General features: G+C 40.6%; 1 protein-coding gene across 1 annotated transcript in view; it reads left to right on the forward strand.

Moving 5' to 3' along the window:
* The first annotated feature begins 3,764 nt into the window (after positions 1-3,764).
* Positions 3,765-20,751, forward strand: part of MYLK2 (myosin light chain kinase 2) — a 65,170-nt gene continuing 48,183 nt past the window's right edge. Inside the window, exons 1-2 of the mRNA XM_075176559.1 lie at positions 3,765-3,891; positions 19,845-20,142. Of these exons, the coding sequence (XP_075032660.1) occupies positions 20,060-20,142 (83 nt within the window). The 5' untranslated portion in view covers positions 3,765-3,891; positions 19,845-20,059. The remainder of the gene's footprint in view (positions 3,892-19,844; positions 20,143-20,751) is intronic.

Genomic DNA, 20,751 nt, shown 5'->3' on the forward strand with positions numbered 1-20,751 from the left:
AGTTTTTCTTTTAAAACTGTTTGTTTTTCTTTTAAAACTGTTTTTTCTTTTTTTTTCCTTTCCAGTTTTGCTTTAAGGTTGACAAATACCATTATCATTAGGTCAAATTCACAGGTGTATAAAAATAAAGATATACATAATGTTGATGTATAATTTTGAAAATCTTGAATGTATTTGAATATGTCAAAGTGAGTGGTATTTTATACTTTGTACTTATACTTGTACTTTGTAATGGTTATTGTTATTTTTCTGGATTCTGAGAAAAACGAATAAAAAAAGATTAAAAAAAAAAAAAAAAAAGATGGCTTTTAGGAAATATAAGCAGATAATTAAGAAAAAGAGGTGTATCTTGTTAGAGAGAAAGAGGCTAAGAAGGTAATCATGTGCAAAGGCAAAAGCTGAACAGAAAATGGACCAGTCAGTGGTTAAAGGGGCAAAACTTTTTTTAGGTATATAAGTGAAAGGACAAAAACAAAAGGAGGAATAATAAGACTAAAGACAGTGAGTGTCTTGTTGAGGAATACAAGGTAATAGCAGATCATCTTCATAATTATTTTTGCTCAGTGTTAACTACAGAAAGAGCAATGAAGGGGCCACAGTTAAGTTGCAAGTATACTGAGGTAGGTACAAGTACATTTACAGAGGAGAAGGTCCTAATAGAACTCTCAAAACTGAAAGTGGATAAATCAATGGGGCCAGATGGGATACATCTATGGATACTAAAAGAACTTAAAGGGGTGCTGGTAACACCATTAACAGAATTGTTCAATCAATCACTAGCTATAGGAGTAATTCCAGAGGACTGGAAAAGAACAAATGTAGCCCCACTGCACAAAAGTGGAAGCAGGGAAGAGGCGAACAACTACCGACCAGTGAGCCTTACATCAGTAGTAGGGATTGATGGAAACACTCTTAAAGGTATCTCAAATCCAGTAACCTACAGGATCCTAAACAGCATGGATTTACTGGTGGGAGATCATGTCAAACAAATCTTATTGGCTTTTTTGAGTGGGTGACTAAAGCAGGGGAGGGCTGGCAAATTTCAGTCCGGGGGTGGGCAAGACTCGACTCAGCAGCCTATTAGAAACATTTTAAAGTACAAGAAATGCAGGTGGTCCAGTGACCCAGCCCAAGATAGCCAACTATGGGACTGGCCTGGGGGGCAGATGCCCCCCATCCCAGCCTGCCCTAGACTAAAGTAATAGATCAGGGGGAGGGGGGGGGGTGTAGATGTAGCCTATCTAGACTTTAGTAGCTTTTGACACTGTCCCCCATCGCAGACTGCTAAATAAACTTGAAAGCTTGGGATTGGATTCAAAGATGGTTGAATGGATAAGATCTTGGTTTCAGGATAGAAAACAGAAACAGTTCTAATATATGGAGTGCATTCACAGGGGGGAAAGGTTACCAGGGGAGTGTCCCAGCGATCCTTACTTGTACCAGTGCTTTTTAATATCTTTATTGGAGCCAATGGTATTGAAGGTAAAGTATGCCTTTTTGCAGATGACACAAAGATATGCAACAGGGTAGACACACTAGGAGGGATAAAACAAATGATTGATGATCTAGGTAGACTATAGGAATGTTAAAGAGTGTCAATTACAGTTTAATGCTAATTCATGCACTTGGATCTCAAAAATCCAAAGGCTAAATATAGCATTAATGGCACTATAATGGCAACTACTGAGGAGGAAATGGATCTAGGGGTCACTATTTCAAGTGACTTAAAGGCAGGTGAGCAAAGTAACAAAGCAATGAGAAAGGCAAGTTAGATGCTTGGTTGCATAAACAGAGGAATCGGTAGCAGAAACAAAGAAGTAATAACGCCACTGTATAGGTCATTGGTGCGGCCTCATCTAGAATACTGTGCCCAGTTCAGGACATATCTCCAGAAGGATATAAATACATTAGAGACTGTACAAAGAAGGGCAACTACAATGGTGCATGGCCTACAGCACAAAACTTACCCAGAAAGACTAAAATATTTTAATATGTATATCTTGGAGCAGAGAAGGGAAAGAGGGCACATGATAGAAACTTTCAAATATATCAAAGGGTTTTAACAAGGTACAGGAGGGAACCATTCTTCAAACGAACAGACATATTAGAACAGGAGGACATGCACTGAAACTGGAGGGAAGTAGGTTCAGGGGAAATTTGAGGAAAAACTACTTCACAGAAAGGGTAAGGGATAAGAGGAATAGCCTCCCATCAGAGGTGGTAGAGGCTAATACAGTAGAGCAGTTTAAACATGCTTGGGATAGACATAAGAATATCCTTATAAAGAATAAAGGATCAAATAGGGTTTGAGGTTGCCATAGGTTAATAAAAAAATGGGCAGACTAGACAGGCCAAAAATTCTATGTTTCTATGATATTGGCAGGTAAGGAAATGCATTGAGAACTGCATATAGCTCAATGGAGGAGCTTACACCACTCCTCATATTGTACGTACATCAGTCACCTGCACATAGTGAAAGCTGCCATTATATAATTTGAACCACTATTCGTGAGACTACAGTCTACCAATTCACTAGGAAGTAGCGCCTCGGTGCTTCACTGTTTCTCATGAATGTTCAGCCCACCAAATGACTCCCTCCACTCTGTAAGTGATAGGTAAAATTAAATATTTCAATGATGCTGCGCTGCAGACACTGAGAATTGCACCCGGAATGTAGAATGAGAGGGGGTACTGTGCATTTGACTTCAGAGCTCATTTGTTAACATTGCATCTGGGTGCAAATTTTGCACTAAAGCATAGCAACCAATCAGACATTTTCATTGTCTAACTTGGATTAGGTAGATTAAAAATGAATTGGTTCATGTGGTTGAGTGCAAATGTTGCATCTAAATGCAATGTTAATAAATGAGCCCTATAGAAAAGGAAAATATACTGAGAATTACATAAAATAAAACCGTTTCTAAGTGGCAATTTGTTGGTCTTTGTTCAGAAAAACAATGCCAGCTCAAAATGTTGAATACTTAGCAGTGATAGGAACCAATTATCCCATTGTCATTACTGTATGTCAATTATTCCATATACTAGTGGTTCCCAGCTTCAATCCTGAAGCTTTGCTAACAGTTCAAATTGTGAGGATATCCATGCTTGAGCACAGGTAGTGGGATCAAAATGACTGAGGCACTCATTTTGTCACTTGTACTCAAGCACCAATACCTTTAAAACCCGGACTGTTATGGAGAACTTGAGGACTGGAGTTAGGAAACACTGCCAAACACTATTGCATAAGTTGATGTACTAGAAATAGCCCAATTTTATTGTGCAGACCTGTTACACATCTCAGACAGTGACTACACAACAGCCTGCACCGATCAGCCTAGGAGCACACCTGATTACCAACCTGCCTGTCTAACCCAACCCAGGCAGGAAACTCCTTCAGTGACTGATGGGTGCTAATGACCCAACACAGCTGCTAAAGTTTGTCCCAGTAATCCCCAGGCAGGGGCACAAGCCAGGGGGGAACAGAACTCTGTGTCCCAGGCCCTCTAATTAACCCCTGGTGCACTGCTGACCCACACACTGTGAGAATAGGAAGCAATTGGAATACTCGGAGGATGGGTGTAGATGCAATTAGAACAGCGTGGGATGGAAAGCTGCAGTGTGGATGAGGAAAGGCGTTTAGGACAGATCTGTTTCTTTAAATCCTTCAGATGGAAGAATGGGACGTATCCGATGAATAAGATCCAACTGTGACAGGTGCGTTCTGTGGCAATAACGCAGCATGAAGTGTAAAGGATACTCTCTCCACCCACACAGCATTGTATCCCAAGCACAGATATGTCCCCTCTATATCAGATCAACAACAGAGAGGACCAGACTACTGCATCCTGCACCTCTCTTCGCAGAAACAGACACATACATCGCTGAACACAGGTAACTGCAGACACAAGCAAACGATAACGTATATCAGGCTGGGACGCATAGTTGACAATTGCAAATATCTAATACTGTTCCGGGTTTATATACTTGTTCCAGGAAATGTTATATCTTTCAAAACAGGTCAAATACACTATATCATATATCTGTTATTTTATATGTATATATAAAATGTAATTCTGATTTAGTCTATCGGCTGTGTTTATTAAGGGTTAACATTAAAAATGCAAAAATGGGATTGGATGTATGTTCAGTGAACATGTCATTATGAGGATTGTAGAGCTCCGAGGTTTGCCTAGTACAGGACATAACCGGGTAGATTTGCTGGCTCAGCAGCAAATTGTCCCTGGAAATTGTTCTCAAATGTTGTCAAATATCTGAACAGAGTTCGCATAAGAAATTAAATGCAAAAATGAAAATCCCTTTAAATGCATAAGTTCATAAAAGAAGTGGGCAAAATCCAGACTTATGACAGGGTAATATTCAACATATATGTAGAGTGACTACTACGTTATTGGTAGAACAAGTACATTTGTTGCTCCTAAGAACAGGTACTATGCTTATTGGTGTATAGATCTGAAGAACTACACATACCATCTGCTTTGCCAGCCAAGTATTCTACATGTTGTTCTGTTGGATAGACACTGGCTATCTGCCACTGGTATATACTGTATATTGCAGGCATACTGGGACTTGTAGTTCAACAGAAGGTGGAGAGCCATACATTGCTGAATGCCGTTCTTTACATTTTGTATCTAAAAATAAAGAATCTATTTATCATTGGTGGATAGTGGACGCCAATTAGAATAAATTTGTATCAGTGTATACCGCAGGAATACAAAATGTCCTGCTGTTGGTATTTATGAAGCCAGGATTCATTGGGCCCTGTAGACCTCCCCCCCTCCTAATCTAACCAAAACTTCTTTCCCCACCAACCTAATGCTGGATACAGAGAGGCTTCTCCTTAAAAAAGGTAAACTAACGCCATCTTGAGAAGGTGCTCTTTATTTAAGTCTGGCTTGTTAAATTGGGTCACATCGCAGTCCCCATAGAAGTCTAATTTTAATTCTTCCTCTTCCCTCCGTGCTTTTCAGCAATATTTTACATATTTGGGAATAGATATTATATTCATTACCCTAGGATATGAAAGGAAGCTGCTCTGTGGATACAGTTATACCCAATGCAGAGAGGAGAGCTGTGTCATATCCCCAATCAAGGAAAATAAACAGCGCTCATTCATTATACAAATACAAGTGTGAAAAGCACAGAAGGCAGACAGAAATGTAATCTAATCTATGTAGTAGATATTGGAGGAGGGCAATATATTAGCCAATACATTAATCATCTAACTGTGGGCAGCAGTTTTAAGTGTAAGATGACATGAGAAATTACAACACTTATTTTAATACTCAACAAATTAAATTCCCAACGCACTAGGAAATCATACACTCAGTCTATTGTCACGCATATAATATGATTATCTAGTGACTGAGTTGGTGCACCCTACACATGTGTTATTGATTCATAAATTGACAAGCACAGAGAGGAAAATCATGTAACGTAGGGGCACTCAATGATTATTGAATAACTTAAAACTTTTATTAATTTTATTAAAATAGTAATGAGTCCCAAAATAGTGCCTGTAGCACCAATTGCGAAATAAAACAAAAATATAATGAATAAACAAAAATATAAATTTTAAAATGGCAGAAAACCGCCAAGCCTCACAGTGTTATGAGACAGCTCTAAGATTCTCCAGTCGATAATCTATGATAAGTGAGAAAATATTGGTGTAGCTGTCTGTACACAGGTAAAAATAAAGGACTGTGTAAATTTTTAAACGGGAGATATATAATAAACTATCACTAACGGAGTTATGATAGTATATACAGAATTATTCCCTTATTATTAGGGAATAGATATTATAGGGATATATGTCAGATATCTTCTGCTCTTCATAATCCACAATAAAATAACCTCCGTTTAATAGGATATAATCTCTGGCAGTGACGATTATATCGCTGTGTACCAGGCTCAGAAGTGCTATATTGAGTATATATATTTTATTCCATCCATATAGACAGGGTCACTTAAGCTAGAAGTATCTCTAATCATGAGACCTATTCAGCCCAAAGCTGTCCTAGTCTTGGTAACCGTTTGATAAAAAGTTTCAACACCCACAATATGAGCCACAATGTACCTCGCTTATATGATGTTATGTTTAACACCTATAGTCTCATCCACGTTAGTAAGGTCATATAATTCGTTATGCCTTATAATAAAGCATCAGTAAGGCTAAATCCTGCCCTAACTGACTGCTATAGGTGTGGTTATCGTGGAGACTGATCTATTAGTCCCTCTGTTGTTATATTATCTAAGCGTTCGTGAGGCTGTCTGAATAGTACAATTGCCCCTACATTAAGCCAGAGATTAATCCCCTCCCGAATTCAACATGATATAAATTGATATTATTTTACATGACACTGCGAGGCGAACGCCGACGCGCGTTTCGCTCACTCGCTTTAACCAGGCAAACCTTTGTCTGGCACTCAGGCCCTGTGATTGGTTCACATACGGCATAACAGGGGTCTGTTAGTACGGTTGTATGATAATTTCACCCACTGACCAATATAGATCACCTTTACATAACATTCAGAGAGAGAAAATGAAGAATATAACCAGGAGTGCAATGAGAAATGTGTGGGTACCATAGTAAAATTTTGTAAAAAAAAATATCTCACCTATAAGGCTTACTGCAGCGCCCTCTACTAATCAGTTTGTGGCTGCTGTTATAGTAACACTGTTAACCAATTATGGTACTCCTTTTGGTTACTGTGACGGCAGCCGTGGCCTAATCCCTAGAGGGAGCTTCTATAAGATAGGGGAAGGGAAAAATTGTTCGCAGTCCCACTGCTGCTGAATGGGTCTCCATAGTAGCTGTCCCCATTGCTACCTTGGTAGTTCTGGTCCTAGATGAAACAAGTTTTGCATGTAGACTCCTGTCCATCTGTGGTGTGGAGTAGGTGCATCCTTCCTGGCACCTGCCTCTGAAAATTCTCATTCTCCCTACCCTGGTCTAATTTGTTCTCTGTCTCCCAGACACTGCTGGGTATTTCACTGGACAGAAGTCCCTGGACATGAAGGTTTAATAATAAGTGTTGCATCAATGTGTGGAGGTGACACAGGACTAGTAGTATAGTACAACTACAGCTGACAGAAAGGAATGGGCACCAAACCATTTGTCCAAATAAATAAAGCATCAGCTTATTGCAACTTTTCCTCCTGCGCAGCACTTAGTTACACAGACCTCAATGGTATCACTTTACAAAAGCTGACACTCTGTCGACCTAGGGTTGTCACCCTGCTTCACACTCTTATATAGGGTTTCCCTTTTTCCTTTGGTCTCATAGCACTTCTGCATTTCTTCCTTTTAACTGTTCTGCACTCTGCCCCAAATGGTACTGACAGATGGACAGTCTCTCAAATATGCTCCTCTAGAGATGTCTCTCAGAGCAGACACTTACATTCCTGCACTCTCGACTTACTAGGAAGACAGCACCGGCTTCCCTGCAGCTTCATTTCTGCCCCGCAACTATTCTGACTCCTATCTCTGCACCTTGCTGGGCTTTAGAGCTTCCCTGTCAGAACTCTTCTTGTTACAGTGCCATCCTACAGTCTCCCTCCTGCTACTCACACTGGACATGCACTTGTCACACTCAACCAGTTATTATTAGCCCATGCCATATCATTAATAGATAGCAAGGATACAAGCGTTCAAACCGGAATGTAGGTGCTTGCACCTTAAAACAGACCCGTTGCTTTATTTTTTTTACTTTACTACATCATCATTTTTAATATTTTTAAATCATTTCCAGTGACACTTTTCTACTGAGCATATGAATCTATGCACATCATGTGCAATATTATTGGTTATTTATATAGTACCGCCATATTATACAACATTCTAGAAGAACATTGATCATTTACATCTGTCCCTGCCCCATTGGAGTTTCCAGTCTAAATTCCTTAACACATACACACATTACAGTCCATTTTTGGCAGCAGCCAATTAACATACCAATGTGTTTTTGGACTGGGGTAGGAAATCGGAGCACCCAGAGGAAACCCACGCAAACACTGGGAGAATATACAAACACACAGATGGTGCCCTGGTCGGAATCTCTGAGGCAGCAATGCCAATCACCGTGCCACTATGATCCCCATCATGTCATGTTATCTGAATATAACTTTAATGTGCACCTCTGTATTATAAATACTCCACTTCAATAATTATTAGCTTACAGAATAATAGCAGATTGTAAGAATTACATTTAAAATGCAGAAAAGGACATTAGGGACAGTTGGCAACTATGCTACATAGTGCCATGTGCACAATGCAGTAAGCAAAAACAATGGTGTAACCCCAAGAGAGATAATTTTATCCATTGTCCTGCTCTCTACTGGACACACGCTAATTCCAGCCAGAACAGCAGTAGAGCTATAACCTGTAAAGGTGCAAGTGTAGTGCAGTCTGATAGCTTGACATGAAAGCCAAGTCGGGCTATGCTTGCCCAAGTCACACAACTCTACTTCTGTGCTGGCTGTAGTAAGTCTGTGCTTTGGAGAGAGTGTACTGTGCTGGATAAAACACTGTACAGTAAAGCAAAATATAAAACTAGAGGACAGTGGTGGTATAAATTGCATACACATGAAAGAGTCATTGTAAAACTGAGCAGACCTATCCGAAAATACTTCCTAAAAAAAATGTGCTTTTGACCATAACCTAGGTCTACTCTTTACTCACAACACAATCACATCTTGCAGAACCACTGCGCTTAAAATGCAATATATAGATATATATATATATATATTTAAAATATAAATGTCTAGTGGCGTGTGTTAGTCTGTCTGTCTGTGTGTCTGTGTGTGTGTGTAAAAAATAAAACCAAGCTGCAGCGCCACCTGCGGGGCGGAGTTATACACTGACCTACTAAATTCTTAGTGTGTGTGGAAAAAAAAATTCAGAAAGGGCTGAAATCTGGTATACTAAGATGTTTTTAATTTGTTAATTTAATTTGTTAATTGTTAAAAGTGTTTATAAAGATAAAAAAAAAATATATATATTTCTTGAAGGAGAAGTGACAGTTGGGAGTGGTTGGTGGTTGCCGGGGGTGACAGTGGGGAGTGGTTGGTGGTTGAGGCCTGGGCTATGGCCCAAATGCATGACAAGAACCTTTTTAACACCTTAAGTAGCTTGATTTGACTAGAATGCATGAGTATCATGCACGGGTTAACTTGTATGTATATATATATATATATATATATATATATATATATATATATATATATATTCAGATACCTGTGTACCTGTGTAGACCTGTCCATAATTTCAGCAATGATTTTGCACTCATTGTGTAGCTGAGAACCAGTCATTATTCTATTAAGCAAACTGCAGTGTAGTTGTGTGGGATTGCTGACATATCTCCCTATGAACAGAACTCAACTATCTTCAGTTGTAATAAGCTCCTTTACCTATATATTTGTGAATGTTATTACCGGTTTCTTTTTTAATAAGGCAACTCGTTTGTTTGTTCGATTGTACCTTTTTAAATTGCATAGCATTGATAATGTCTAATACTATGGGGTCCATTTACCAAACTGCGATAGCCTAAAAATCAAGAGACAAAGGACTAGATTTACTAAGCTGCGGGTTTGAAAAAGTGGGGATGTTGCCTATAGCAACTAATCAGATTCTAGCTTTCATTTATTTAGTGCTTTCTACAAAATGACAGCTAGAATCTGACCCCACTTTTTCAAACCCGCAGCTTAGTAAATCTAGCCCAAAGTCTTTCACAGGACTTTGCTTAATTTATCAAGGGGTTAACAGAAGAGAAATCTTCATTTGCTCCTGCTTTAACCCATTTACCGCAGTCCCAATATATTTCTATGGGGACTACACTCTGACTCTATTTATCAAGCAGAGATAAGCATTACGTACAGGATTTTCCCCTTCTGGAGAACATAGAGATCAGAGAAGTTTCTCTCGCTCTCTCCCTGGCTGGCTGCAGCTCCTACCCTCCGATGGATGCAGTTACCAGTCTAATCTGTATGTTTCACTTTAACAACAATCCATCCTTTTAAATTATATTATATTTAAAAATAAAGCATATTGTTGCTCTTTTAGAGTTATTTGTTTTAAAAGGGATTTGCTTTTTAAAACCAAGAAAACGATTGAGACTTGTCTTTCCTACTCTAGGAAAAAAGGGGTTAAATGTATGAGGGGAGGGCTGGCAAATATTAGCCCAGGGGGCAAGACCCGACTAAGCAGCCTATTAAAAACATTTTAAAGGACAAAAAATACAGGTGGCCCAGTGACCCAGTCCAAGGTAGCCCTCTATGGGACCGGCCCGGGGGGGCAGATGACTCCCTACCCCCCAGCCCAGCCTGCCGCTGGCCAGCATGTAAGAAAGTTTATATTAAATGTACAAAAAAAATTGTTCCCAATAAGCCCTTAATATACATTAAAATGCAAATACGCATGCCCAATAGAAAGATAAGGTAGTGGATGGTGTCACTGCAGCGTTAGGCTGCTTCTGAAAGGAATCCTATGTTCACATGACATAATGTGAAGACAAATATTCTCTCTGTTCAGCGCTGCAGAATTAGTGGCACTATATAAATATATAAATAAATCCACATCTGTACAGTGTGAGGCTGACAGTGACACAGATAAATATTACCAATAACAAGAGTCATAGTCGTTATGATGGTGACTTTAGGGCCTATTTATTATGCATCCCACTTTTGCCCCGTTAATTATCATCTGTACGCAGTGATGACAGATGAATTAACATGGCAATTTACTACTGAAGTCATGTAAGGACAATAGGAGGCTGTCCCTGTGATGACTTTCTTCGTTCTGACCTGGAGACTTTACTGCTCATATGTGACCTAGGGTCGGAATGCACATAGGTCTTTTACATCACTTAACACAGGATAGAGCAGGAAGGCTGCAGAGAGGGATCCGAAGATCCCTCTACCAAAATGATCTCCCCATAGGATTAAATGGCTAATGCCATCAGGGACAAGACCCGAAAAGCTAAGCTTGTCGGAACTTGATACATTTGCCAATAACGCAGCCCCCATTGAGTATAATAGAGACTGCAGTATTATGCAGTAATTTGTCTAATGGTTAGGGCTTGATTAATAGGCCCCTTTGTGTGTTTTGTATTGTGAACAAGGGAGAGCTGGCAGTACATGGAAAGCACAATTAAACAGGCCATACTCCTGTTTATCCATTCATCTGTCCCGATTGCCTAGAACTAGATCTCTGGCCAATTTTATCATAAACATGTTAGTCCAAATTGGTTGTAAGGCAGCAGGCAGGAAAATGGTTTTTTGAGGTTGCCAGTGGGCGCACAGGATATCTGCCATTCAGATTTTCCATCCATACTAATCAATTTGGATCTTTCATTGATCAATTGCGCAAATCTTGTTGGAGGCTCACATGCAATACCAGGACAAGTGGTCACCAAATAGGGAATGCTCTCTTTAGTTATGGTTTATCTCTAAATAAAATTCAAAGAATTCTTGCCTTACTGGCTCTTAATGATTCAAAATCACATCCCTCTTCATTGCCGGAAGTCACAATGCTGGTAAATGAGAGGGAGGAAACTGCTTTAGAAGCATCTAAGGGGTAAATGTATCAATATGCGGGTTCTTCAACACCCGCGTGTTCAGCCTCTTCCGCGATTAAATTTCAAGCGGCGCTGCATTGTAAAGGGTTAACTTCCCTTTACAATGCAGCGCCGCTTGAAATTTAATCGCGGAAGAGGCTGAACACGCGGGTGTTGAAGAACCCGCATATTGATACATTTACCCCTAAGTTCTGTTTTGTTTTTCACACTCAGGGGCTTATTAAACAATGTAGTGTAAAGAGCAATTATGTGCTGTAACCCAGAGCAAACAATCAGACATCTTTATATCTCATTGAACTGGCTTATTGTGCATCCCTTTAATTACTGACTGTGGATTATTAAAATCACTTTGTATTTCACCTGGTATAAACTAGCCACAGAACAATATAATAATATAAATACATTCGCCTGTAAGTAAAGAGATAAGTTCCTGCATTTTTGGCTTTACCAGGCAATAAGTATGAATAAATCTTAGATACGGAGTAATACTTTTGCATTTAGTATTACATCCAGAAAAGCTGGAACCCAAGGTATGCACCGGAATTAAGCCTGTGTCATTTCAGCAGTTATGGAACTACAAGTTCCAGCAGGCCGTGGCAGCCATGCATCCTAGTACTTATTTGTAACCCCCTGTATGCCTGGTAGATGGTATAGATGTATTTGTCCATGACACCTACCTCTGGGCCACTCTTGGATGAGCTCAGTCTCTCTCACAGGCTTCTATAGGAAAATAGCAATTTAAAGTAACTACATGACATGAATGGGCATCAGGCCTTCTCATATGATGAAAATAAACGATAACTTTAATTTACATCTTCCAAACACCGTTTACCTAGTTACACAGGCAGTATTTTCACATGGCAGAAGAGCTAAAACTCTTGTGTAAGACAAGTACTCATGACTGTGTACTCTTCCTTAACCCACTCTCCGACATGATTTATATTGATTTCAGGCTTTACATCACAAACACCTGCAATTTCTGTAATGTACAACTTTTGGTAAATATGGATACTATAAATCACTGTGGAGTTTTGCGACCATATACAAGCATAAGCATACTTGCCTACTCTCCTGGAATTTCCGGGAGGCTCACGAATTTCAGGGAGCCATCCCGGACTCCCGGAAGGGTAGGCATCCTCCCAGTGGGGACGGAGGTGGAGCTATTAATGATGCGATTTCGCTTCAATAAGCCTTTATCGTCCTCTCCTTTGAAATGCCGTGAAGTGCTGGCATTTCCTAGCAGCGACGGTGCTACTGTGACCCAATAGTGTCACCACGCCCCCTTCTACCCTCCCGGAGGAAAGATTTGAACAGCTGTCAAGTATGAGCGTGAGGCTATAGCCCAGGGAAATATGAAATCACAGAACGGAGTGCATTGTTCCTGATGTCCTCAATGAGTGGAAGCGGTTACATCATTATTTACAGGAGTTTATACATATGGTAATATCATGTGTGAATTATAATGAAATAAATTAGGTTTAGCAAATCTGTTTTTGTTGGATAAAACAATGGCTAAACCATTGTCATTATAATTTGGTCAATAGGAGTGCTGTGATTGAAACTTATAGCTGATATCAAGCTTAGGCTGATCAAGTAGTATGCCAACCAACGTCCATGTTGATTGAAACAAATACAGAGAAATATGCTTTCATGTGCAGAATATTTTCTACCCATATATCCAGTTATACATAGGATATATGTTCATTGTTTTTCCTCTTCTTCAGTAGGAAACCCCTTGGACATTCTTCTCATTTCCTCCTATGAGTCTCTACCCCCTATGCTTGGTGTCAGGGTTCAGGGAGACCCATATCTTGGCTCTATTTGACAAATGCCACCTGTGCCAAGCGTGAGAGAGAATTTCTGGGTAGCTGCCAGTGTGAAGAAGGCAAAAATCCTGATGTTCTAATTTAGGCTCAGTACATGGTTGTGTCTGTGCTTTTGGCATACCCAGGGCCGCCGAGAGGGGGGGGGGAGCGGGTACTAATTACCCGGGCCCGGCATGTCAGGGGGCCCGGCCCGGGCCCTTGCGCTGCTGATTTTTTTTAATTTTTTAATTTTTTTTTTCCAAACGTTTTTTTTCCTTTCCTTTTTTTTTTTTTTTTGGCGGGGGGGGGGGCTCGGTCGTTAGTGGGGGGAGCAGGCTAGTTTAAAAAAAAAAAAAAACATACTCACCTGATCGCGGAGCCGGCATCCCTCCTCTCTGCTGCTCTGTGCTCTATTCAGACTGTCTGAATGCTGGGTGTGATGTCATCATGTCATGCCCAGCATTCAGTCAGTCTGGAGCAATGGAGCACAGAGCAGCAGAGAAGACCAAGAGAGGAGAAAAGGTAAGTGAAGGGAGGAAAACGAGGGGGGCACAGAGGGGTTAAAAAACGGGGGGGGGGGGGGCAGCATGACAGAGGGGTTAAAAAATGAGGGGGAGCACAAGGGTTAAAAAACGGGGGGGCAGCATGACAGAGGGGTTAAAAAATGAGGGGGCACAAAGGGGTTAAAAAACGGGGGGGCAGCATGACAGAGGGGTTAAAAAATAAGGGGGGGCACAGAGGGGTTAAAAAACGGGAAAGCAGCATGTCAAAGGGGTTAAAAACGGGGAAGCAGCATGTCAGAGGGGTTAAAAAATGAGGGGGAGCACAGAGGGGTTAAAAAACGGGAAAGCAGCATGTCAGAGGGGTTAAAAAATGAGTGGGGGCACAGAGGGGTTAAAAAATGGGAAAGCAGCATGTCAGAGGGGTTAAAAATTGAGGGGGGAGCACAGAGGGGTTAAAAAACGGGAAAGCAGCATGTCAGAGGGGTTAAAAAATGAGGGGGAGCACAGAGGGGTTAAAAAATGGGAAAGCAGCATGTCAGAGGGGTTAAAAAATGAGTGGGGGCACAGAGGGGTTAAAAAATGGGAAAGCAGCATGTCAGAGGGGTTAAAAATTGAGGGGGGAGCACAGAGGGGTTAAAAAACGGGAAAGCAGCATGTCAGAGGGGTTAAAAAATGAGGGGGAGCACAGAGGGGTTAAAAAATGGGAAAGCAGCATGTCAGAGGGGTTAAAAAATGAGTGGGGGCACAGAGGGGTTAAAAAATGGGAAAGCAGCATGTCAGAGGGGTTAAAAATTGAGGGGGGAGCACAGAGGGGTTAAAAAACGGGAAAGCAGCATGTCAGAGGGGTTAAAAAATGAGAGGGGCACAGATGGGTTAAAAAATGGGAAAGCAGCATGTCAGAGGGGTTAAAAATTGAGGGGGGAGCACAGAGGGGTTAAAAAATGGGAAAGCAGCATGACAGAGGGGGTGAAAAAATGAGAGGGGCACAGATGGGTTAAAAAACGGGGCAGTATGGCACAGTGGGGTTAATAAACAGGGGTCAGCATGGCACAGTGGGGTTAAAAAATGGTGGGCAGCATGACACAGTGGGGTTACAAAGGGGGGGGGGGAGGCATGGCACAGTGGGATTGAAAAAGGGGGGGAGCAGCATAGTATAGTCTGATGAAGGGGAGCCAGATGAAGGGGGCAAAAACAGCATGGAGGGCACAGTGTGATCATAAGGCATGGCGATGATGAAGGGGCACATTATTGTAATATTGGAGCTGGAGGAAGGCCTAATTATTAATCGTGGGTGCTATTGATTTAACGCTGGGGCTGGCTGTAATTTTCTAAATGTAGCCATTTTTTTTTTCAAAATAGGTCCTTCAACATTTCTGGATCCGGACAAGCCACAACTAAAGAAAGCAGCAGCCACAGGTGGAGAAAGTGAGAAGAACAGGTAGGAGAGAGCAGCACAGTGTGTGAAATGTTGTGATTCTAGTAGGGACAATACCAATTTTTGGTGAATGTTGTGTCCAATGTAAGGTGTAGGCCAAGACTGAACTGTTTGTGTACACACTGCATTGTTTGTATACTACCCTGTGGTGGTAGATGTCCTGAAAGTCAGGAGTGCTTAAACATATGTGACGCTCCGGCGAATTGAGAGCCTAGTGGTTTTTATGTTAGCCACGCCCCAATGGCACGTTTGCCACGCCCCCAAATGCATGACCGCACCTCCCAAAATTTTTGCACTGCCGTTTGGCTAGCCACGCCCCTGAATATATGACCATATACCTAATCTTTTTTGCGCCGCCGTAAGGCGGCGCAAAAAAATTTTGGGGCTTACTTCACTATGAGGGGGGCCCCATGAATTTGTTGTACCCGGGCCCTGAATTCTTCTTGGCAGCCCTGGGCATACCATCAGGGAAATATTTGCTTAAGTAAACATCGAGTAGACAAGCAGACTGCGGAGCTATGGTGTCCTGGCGTGCACAGGGGAAATGGTGCAAGGGGCATAGGTCTGTACAGGACGATGGACTATGTCGAGAGTGTGACGATGATCACAGTGTAAAGTAATAGACTGAAATGTGACCCCCTTTAGAACCTCCTGTGCAGAGAAGCCAACCTGACCAATTGCATCCTGGTGATTTGTCTGCTCCCAAACATAGCACTGATTATTATTATTATTATTCTTATTCTTATTTCTTTTTTTCATTAACCTGGACTCGGTTAACTAATTTCTGTACAACAAGAAGTAGAGAAAAATCTCCCAGATGGAATTTGTCAGGTTGAAGTCTGACTCTAAAGATGACGTCTGCCTCTAAAGTACCCACTAACAATGAAAGGGTTTAATGTAGTGTTTTTAAAACATGTAGTCTCCGCCCTTCTTTTTTCTCCTTTTCCTGCTTGGCAGGGCATGCTGAGACTTATAGTTCTACAAGAGCTGTCATCAGAATGTTTCTAACCCTGCGTTTAATATTGATATGCCCTAAATCATGTGGAAATGGGCTTCTTCCCATATACTAAAGCCTCCGGCCAGTAAAAGGTGTGGGTAAGCCTATTGACCAAGGACAGAGGCTGCACAAGTACCGATCATCATCATCACCATTTATTTATATAGCGCCACTAATTCCGCAGCGCTGTACAGAGAACTCATTCACATCAGTCCCTGCCCCATTGGCGCTTACAGTTTAAATTCTCTAACACAACACACAGAGGAAGAGAGAGAGAGAGAGAGAGAGAGAGAGAGAGACAGACTAGGGTCAATTTGATAGCAGCCAATTAACCTACCAGTATGTTTTTGGAGTGTGGGAGGAAACCGGAACACCTGGGGGAAACCCACGCAAACACGGGGAGAACATACAAACTCCACACAGATAAGGCCATGGTCGGGAATTGAACTCATGACCCCAGTGCTGTAAGGCAGAAGTGCTAACCACTGAGCCACCGTGCTGCCCAATTGCTAATTCCATCTCTGGATGAATTTAGATACGGATGCCCACAAGAAAAAATGCTTTATAATAATAAAGCATTTTTGCTGTGTTTTTATTTGTGTGTTTATCTATTTTTTAGATTTTTTTTCTCTTTTATACAATCTTTTATATAGTCTAGTGCGCATGCCCGAGCTGACTTGCTGGCTCAAGCCTGCGTAGTGTGTCCCAGGACAGGCTTTGCAAGCGGTAAGACTATATAATGAATTTATATCACTCATAACCTGAATCTAGAATTATTTCAAGCAAAAAGTGTTCTTTTGCATATATCAATGAATTTATTTTTTTATGCATTGTTAAGGGTCTATTTATCATTAGAACCCAAATTGCAGTGATAAGTTTTATTTTTTTTTAACCATGGTGATAAAAAATAATTTATCAACCAAGTTAACAAAAATATCACTGTGTTTGGAGTGGTAAGAGTTAATGTACCACTTGACCAGGTCAGTCTTTGCTGAAGTGCACATTTGTGTGGTGGCGTTAATCCATTTCTTGTATTGGAAGTGAAAGTGAGTCAACCAAAACACAGGGCCTTTGCCCTTTAATAAATCTGCTCCTTAATCTGGCATTATTTTGTATTCTTTAGACGTGATCAGCCATTTATAACTGGACACTTGTGAAACAGAAATCCTGCAAGGGTGCATGTCTGCATAGTATCAATTGCAAGCCTCTGATTTAATTACAAAACAACAATGAGGCATACATATTTTGCGTATCTGGAAAGTACGGCTGATCTGACCACCATTCTTTTGTGTAGAAATGTTGGAGCCTGTGAATTATCGACTCTTTAGTTTCTTACGGTTTGCTCAAATGAGCGTTATGTCAGAATTTGCTTACATTCCATAAGTAACGTAAATAACAAACTGATCTAAAAACTGTGCATATACCTGCATCAGTGGTTCTGGTACTTGCACAACTTTGCTGTGAACAACTGTGTAAATCATGAGTCAAAGCGAGGTACAGGAAAGGTGTGCTTGCATCCAGTTATTGTCAGAAAATAAATATATTTGCATTAAATATATTTATATACAGTATAAGCTTAGTTAAAGTTATTGTTAATCAAAATGATGACAAAATTCTTATTAAATATTGTGACAATACCCCGAGGTAGGGCACACATCTCTCTATGTCTGTCCTAAGATAATAGTACTGTGTCTGGTTACGGACAGTAGCTCGGCCCCACAGACTTGCATGTAGCACCCCAGGTACAATTACATAGTCAGACAGCCAAATATAACTACAAGGCTATTTTATTAAACAATAAAGTCACAGAAATCACATTACAACACTTTATAAACATAATCAAAATGCTGAACAAAATGGCACACCTGTAAGGAACATCTATAATAAAACATATAACAAAAGGAGAGACTTTACCAGTGACCTCTGTTCTATGTGTAGTGTACCGACCCCACCATGAGTGCTCTCAGTTGTCGTGGTTCTACTGCCAATAAGGCAGCTTTACTTTTGGAATGCATTGGTGCAAAATCCCATGGACTAGCACTGATTGTACGTGCATTTAGATCCTTCTGCTACATGGTATTCCAGATCAGCTGGTAATACCCAGCCAGTATTGATCTCCATAATGGTCTATGGCAGCAGGAACTGTAATCTCGGTACTATGCAGTTGGCCAGCTAACACCCATAACAAGTGTTGTCCAGAGTTATGGCTCTTGTAAACTTATTTGAAAATGAATAAAATGCGTACCGCATAGATGCCAATTAATGGTCTGTCTGTAAATTACGGTGATCCACTATTTCATACAGGTCCCAGTTCCATAAATTCGGGCACAATGATGGGTAAAAGGAATAAGAAGGAAAAAAGGGAAAAAAACAATATTGCAATATTGTTTTTTAAAACACCCATAAACATATAAAAGTGTCTCTATACCAGAAAGTTTTCTTTTACAGACATATAACGAAATAACCATGAAACTCCATGTTATATTCATATTATCGCTACCAATAAACATTGTCCGATGCGATAAATGTGGTTTCAAGACACAGAGATTTAATAGCAAAAGATAGGATAACAGCAAACCATGATGATGCAAAAAAGGTATAACATAATTCAGGAAAGTATGTCTGAATACGATACGCAAGCGCCCCCTGGGCCCAGGTCCAGTCTTGTAGTCTGCAGTCAGAAAGAGAGAGCTTTACACTGGCCCAGGGACTTGCTTATATGCAGCTTGAGTTAACATCAATAGTGATGATGTCACAGAATATACACAGATAACACTAAGAGAGGTCTTCATTGGTCCAGGGTTTACGATGTTCCAGTACACTGATGGTCATAGCTCAGTTTATTTGATCTTCTCCCAAAGGAGGGTCAACTTACTCCAACTGCTGCCTGTTTGTCTTCCCGCTGATAAACCAGTTTAAGCTGACCCATAAACAAAGTACTTTTGTGTATTAATCTCATACCATTCATAACCTGCGATCGCAATATGCGATCGCTTCCCTATTAGCACCGGATTTCAGCTAGTAAAATATAGATTAATATGAGACCAAACTCCACACATTTCTGTGGTCCTGAACCATAGTTACCTTTACTGTAGTATTATCTATGTATAAATAATCTCTAATACATTTTCTAATAAATGAATGTGGATTGGAACTTTAATAAATGTGTACTATGTGCAAAATGTAAGTGTGAATGTAAGTGTGTGTTGTTTAGCCGTGCTGTTATGACGTGGCGTACTAATCACAATCGCACGGTAAAACAATATTGATTTAGCCCATTCAATTATTTGACTTCCACATCCATCACTGAGAACGTATATTAGCAGAGCAGACATATAGATTCCAGGCTCATAAATAAGGCTGCACTGCATATTTCATGTATACTATATGTGTAGGTCATATGTGTGATTTATATGACTGATTTGGTAACAACTTGAATTGCTATAGGCTATGCAGACATGTAAGCGATTAAATGTAACATGAAAGCCTACAAATAACATGTGTTTCTTCCAGGGGTCACAGTGGAGGCAGCCTGTATTAGTTCTGGGTAACAATATAATCCTGAGGCTTCCACTAGAACAGCTGAGGATCAGAAAGGGGCTCCAGGGGTCCCCTGGGATGCAAGCACAGGGACAAAGCAAATAAACTCAGAGCCTACTGTTAAGAACATTAAAACAACAGAGCAGAGAAAAGATAAGTGTCCATCTGACGCCTTTTATAGACTGTGTATGAATCCTACCTCTAGCACTAAGAAGAATGAAGTGGAGAAAAAGCAAAGAAAGGACACAGCTCCTGCTACAGGGACAAAGAGGTAACTTTTTTCTATGACTTCTTCCTCTTAGGTATGCAGATTTTTATGTTGGGCATCAATAGCTTAATATAAATGGTATTTTATTTAACAAATAGTGGTCATAGTCAATTTATAAGAAATGTTTTTAATGCAGCATTATCAGTATGTCTGAAAGCTGGAGCAGAAAAAATAACAGCCCAAAGTCACTTGGGAAACATTTATAAGAACCATCGCACCACAATATTTATCTGTGCAAGAACAGAAATGTGTGGGCAAGCATGCCCTAGATTATAAAACAATCTACTTTTCCAATGCCTCTGTGCATCACAGCATCTGGCACTGGGCACTAGAATTTTTGCACTGAGAGTGATGACATGCAAAAGGTCAGAGGAGATGGTGAGATATTGCTGTGCCCAGAACCACTCTCACAGTAATCACTTTTCAGTTGTTGCTGAATATAGTGGTGTGTCTCTCTCCGCTATTTAGTGGTATTGGGTGCTGTAAAATGCAAGCGAGCTGCAGCCATTAAGCAGCAGAGTACAGCCTTGTGTTGAGATTGGTCTACTGGGAGCACTGATTTCAGAATCACCTTTGAGGACAGAGAGAGATCGGAGAATTTTTGTATAGAAA

Source organism: Mixophyes fleayi, chromosome 6 (assembly GCF_038048845.1).
Source record: "Mixophyes fleayi isolate aMixFle1 chromosome 6, aMixFle1.hap1, whole genome shotgun sequence".
In the NCBI taxonomy this organism is placed as follows: Eukaryota; Metazoa; Chordata; class Amphibia; order Anura; family Limnodynastidae; genus Mixophyes; species Mixophyes fleayi.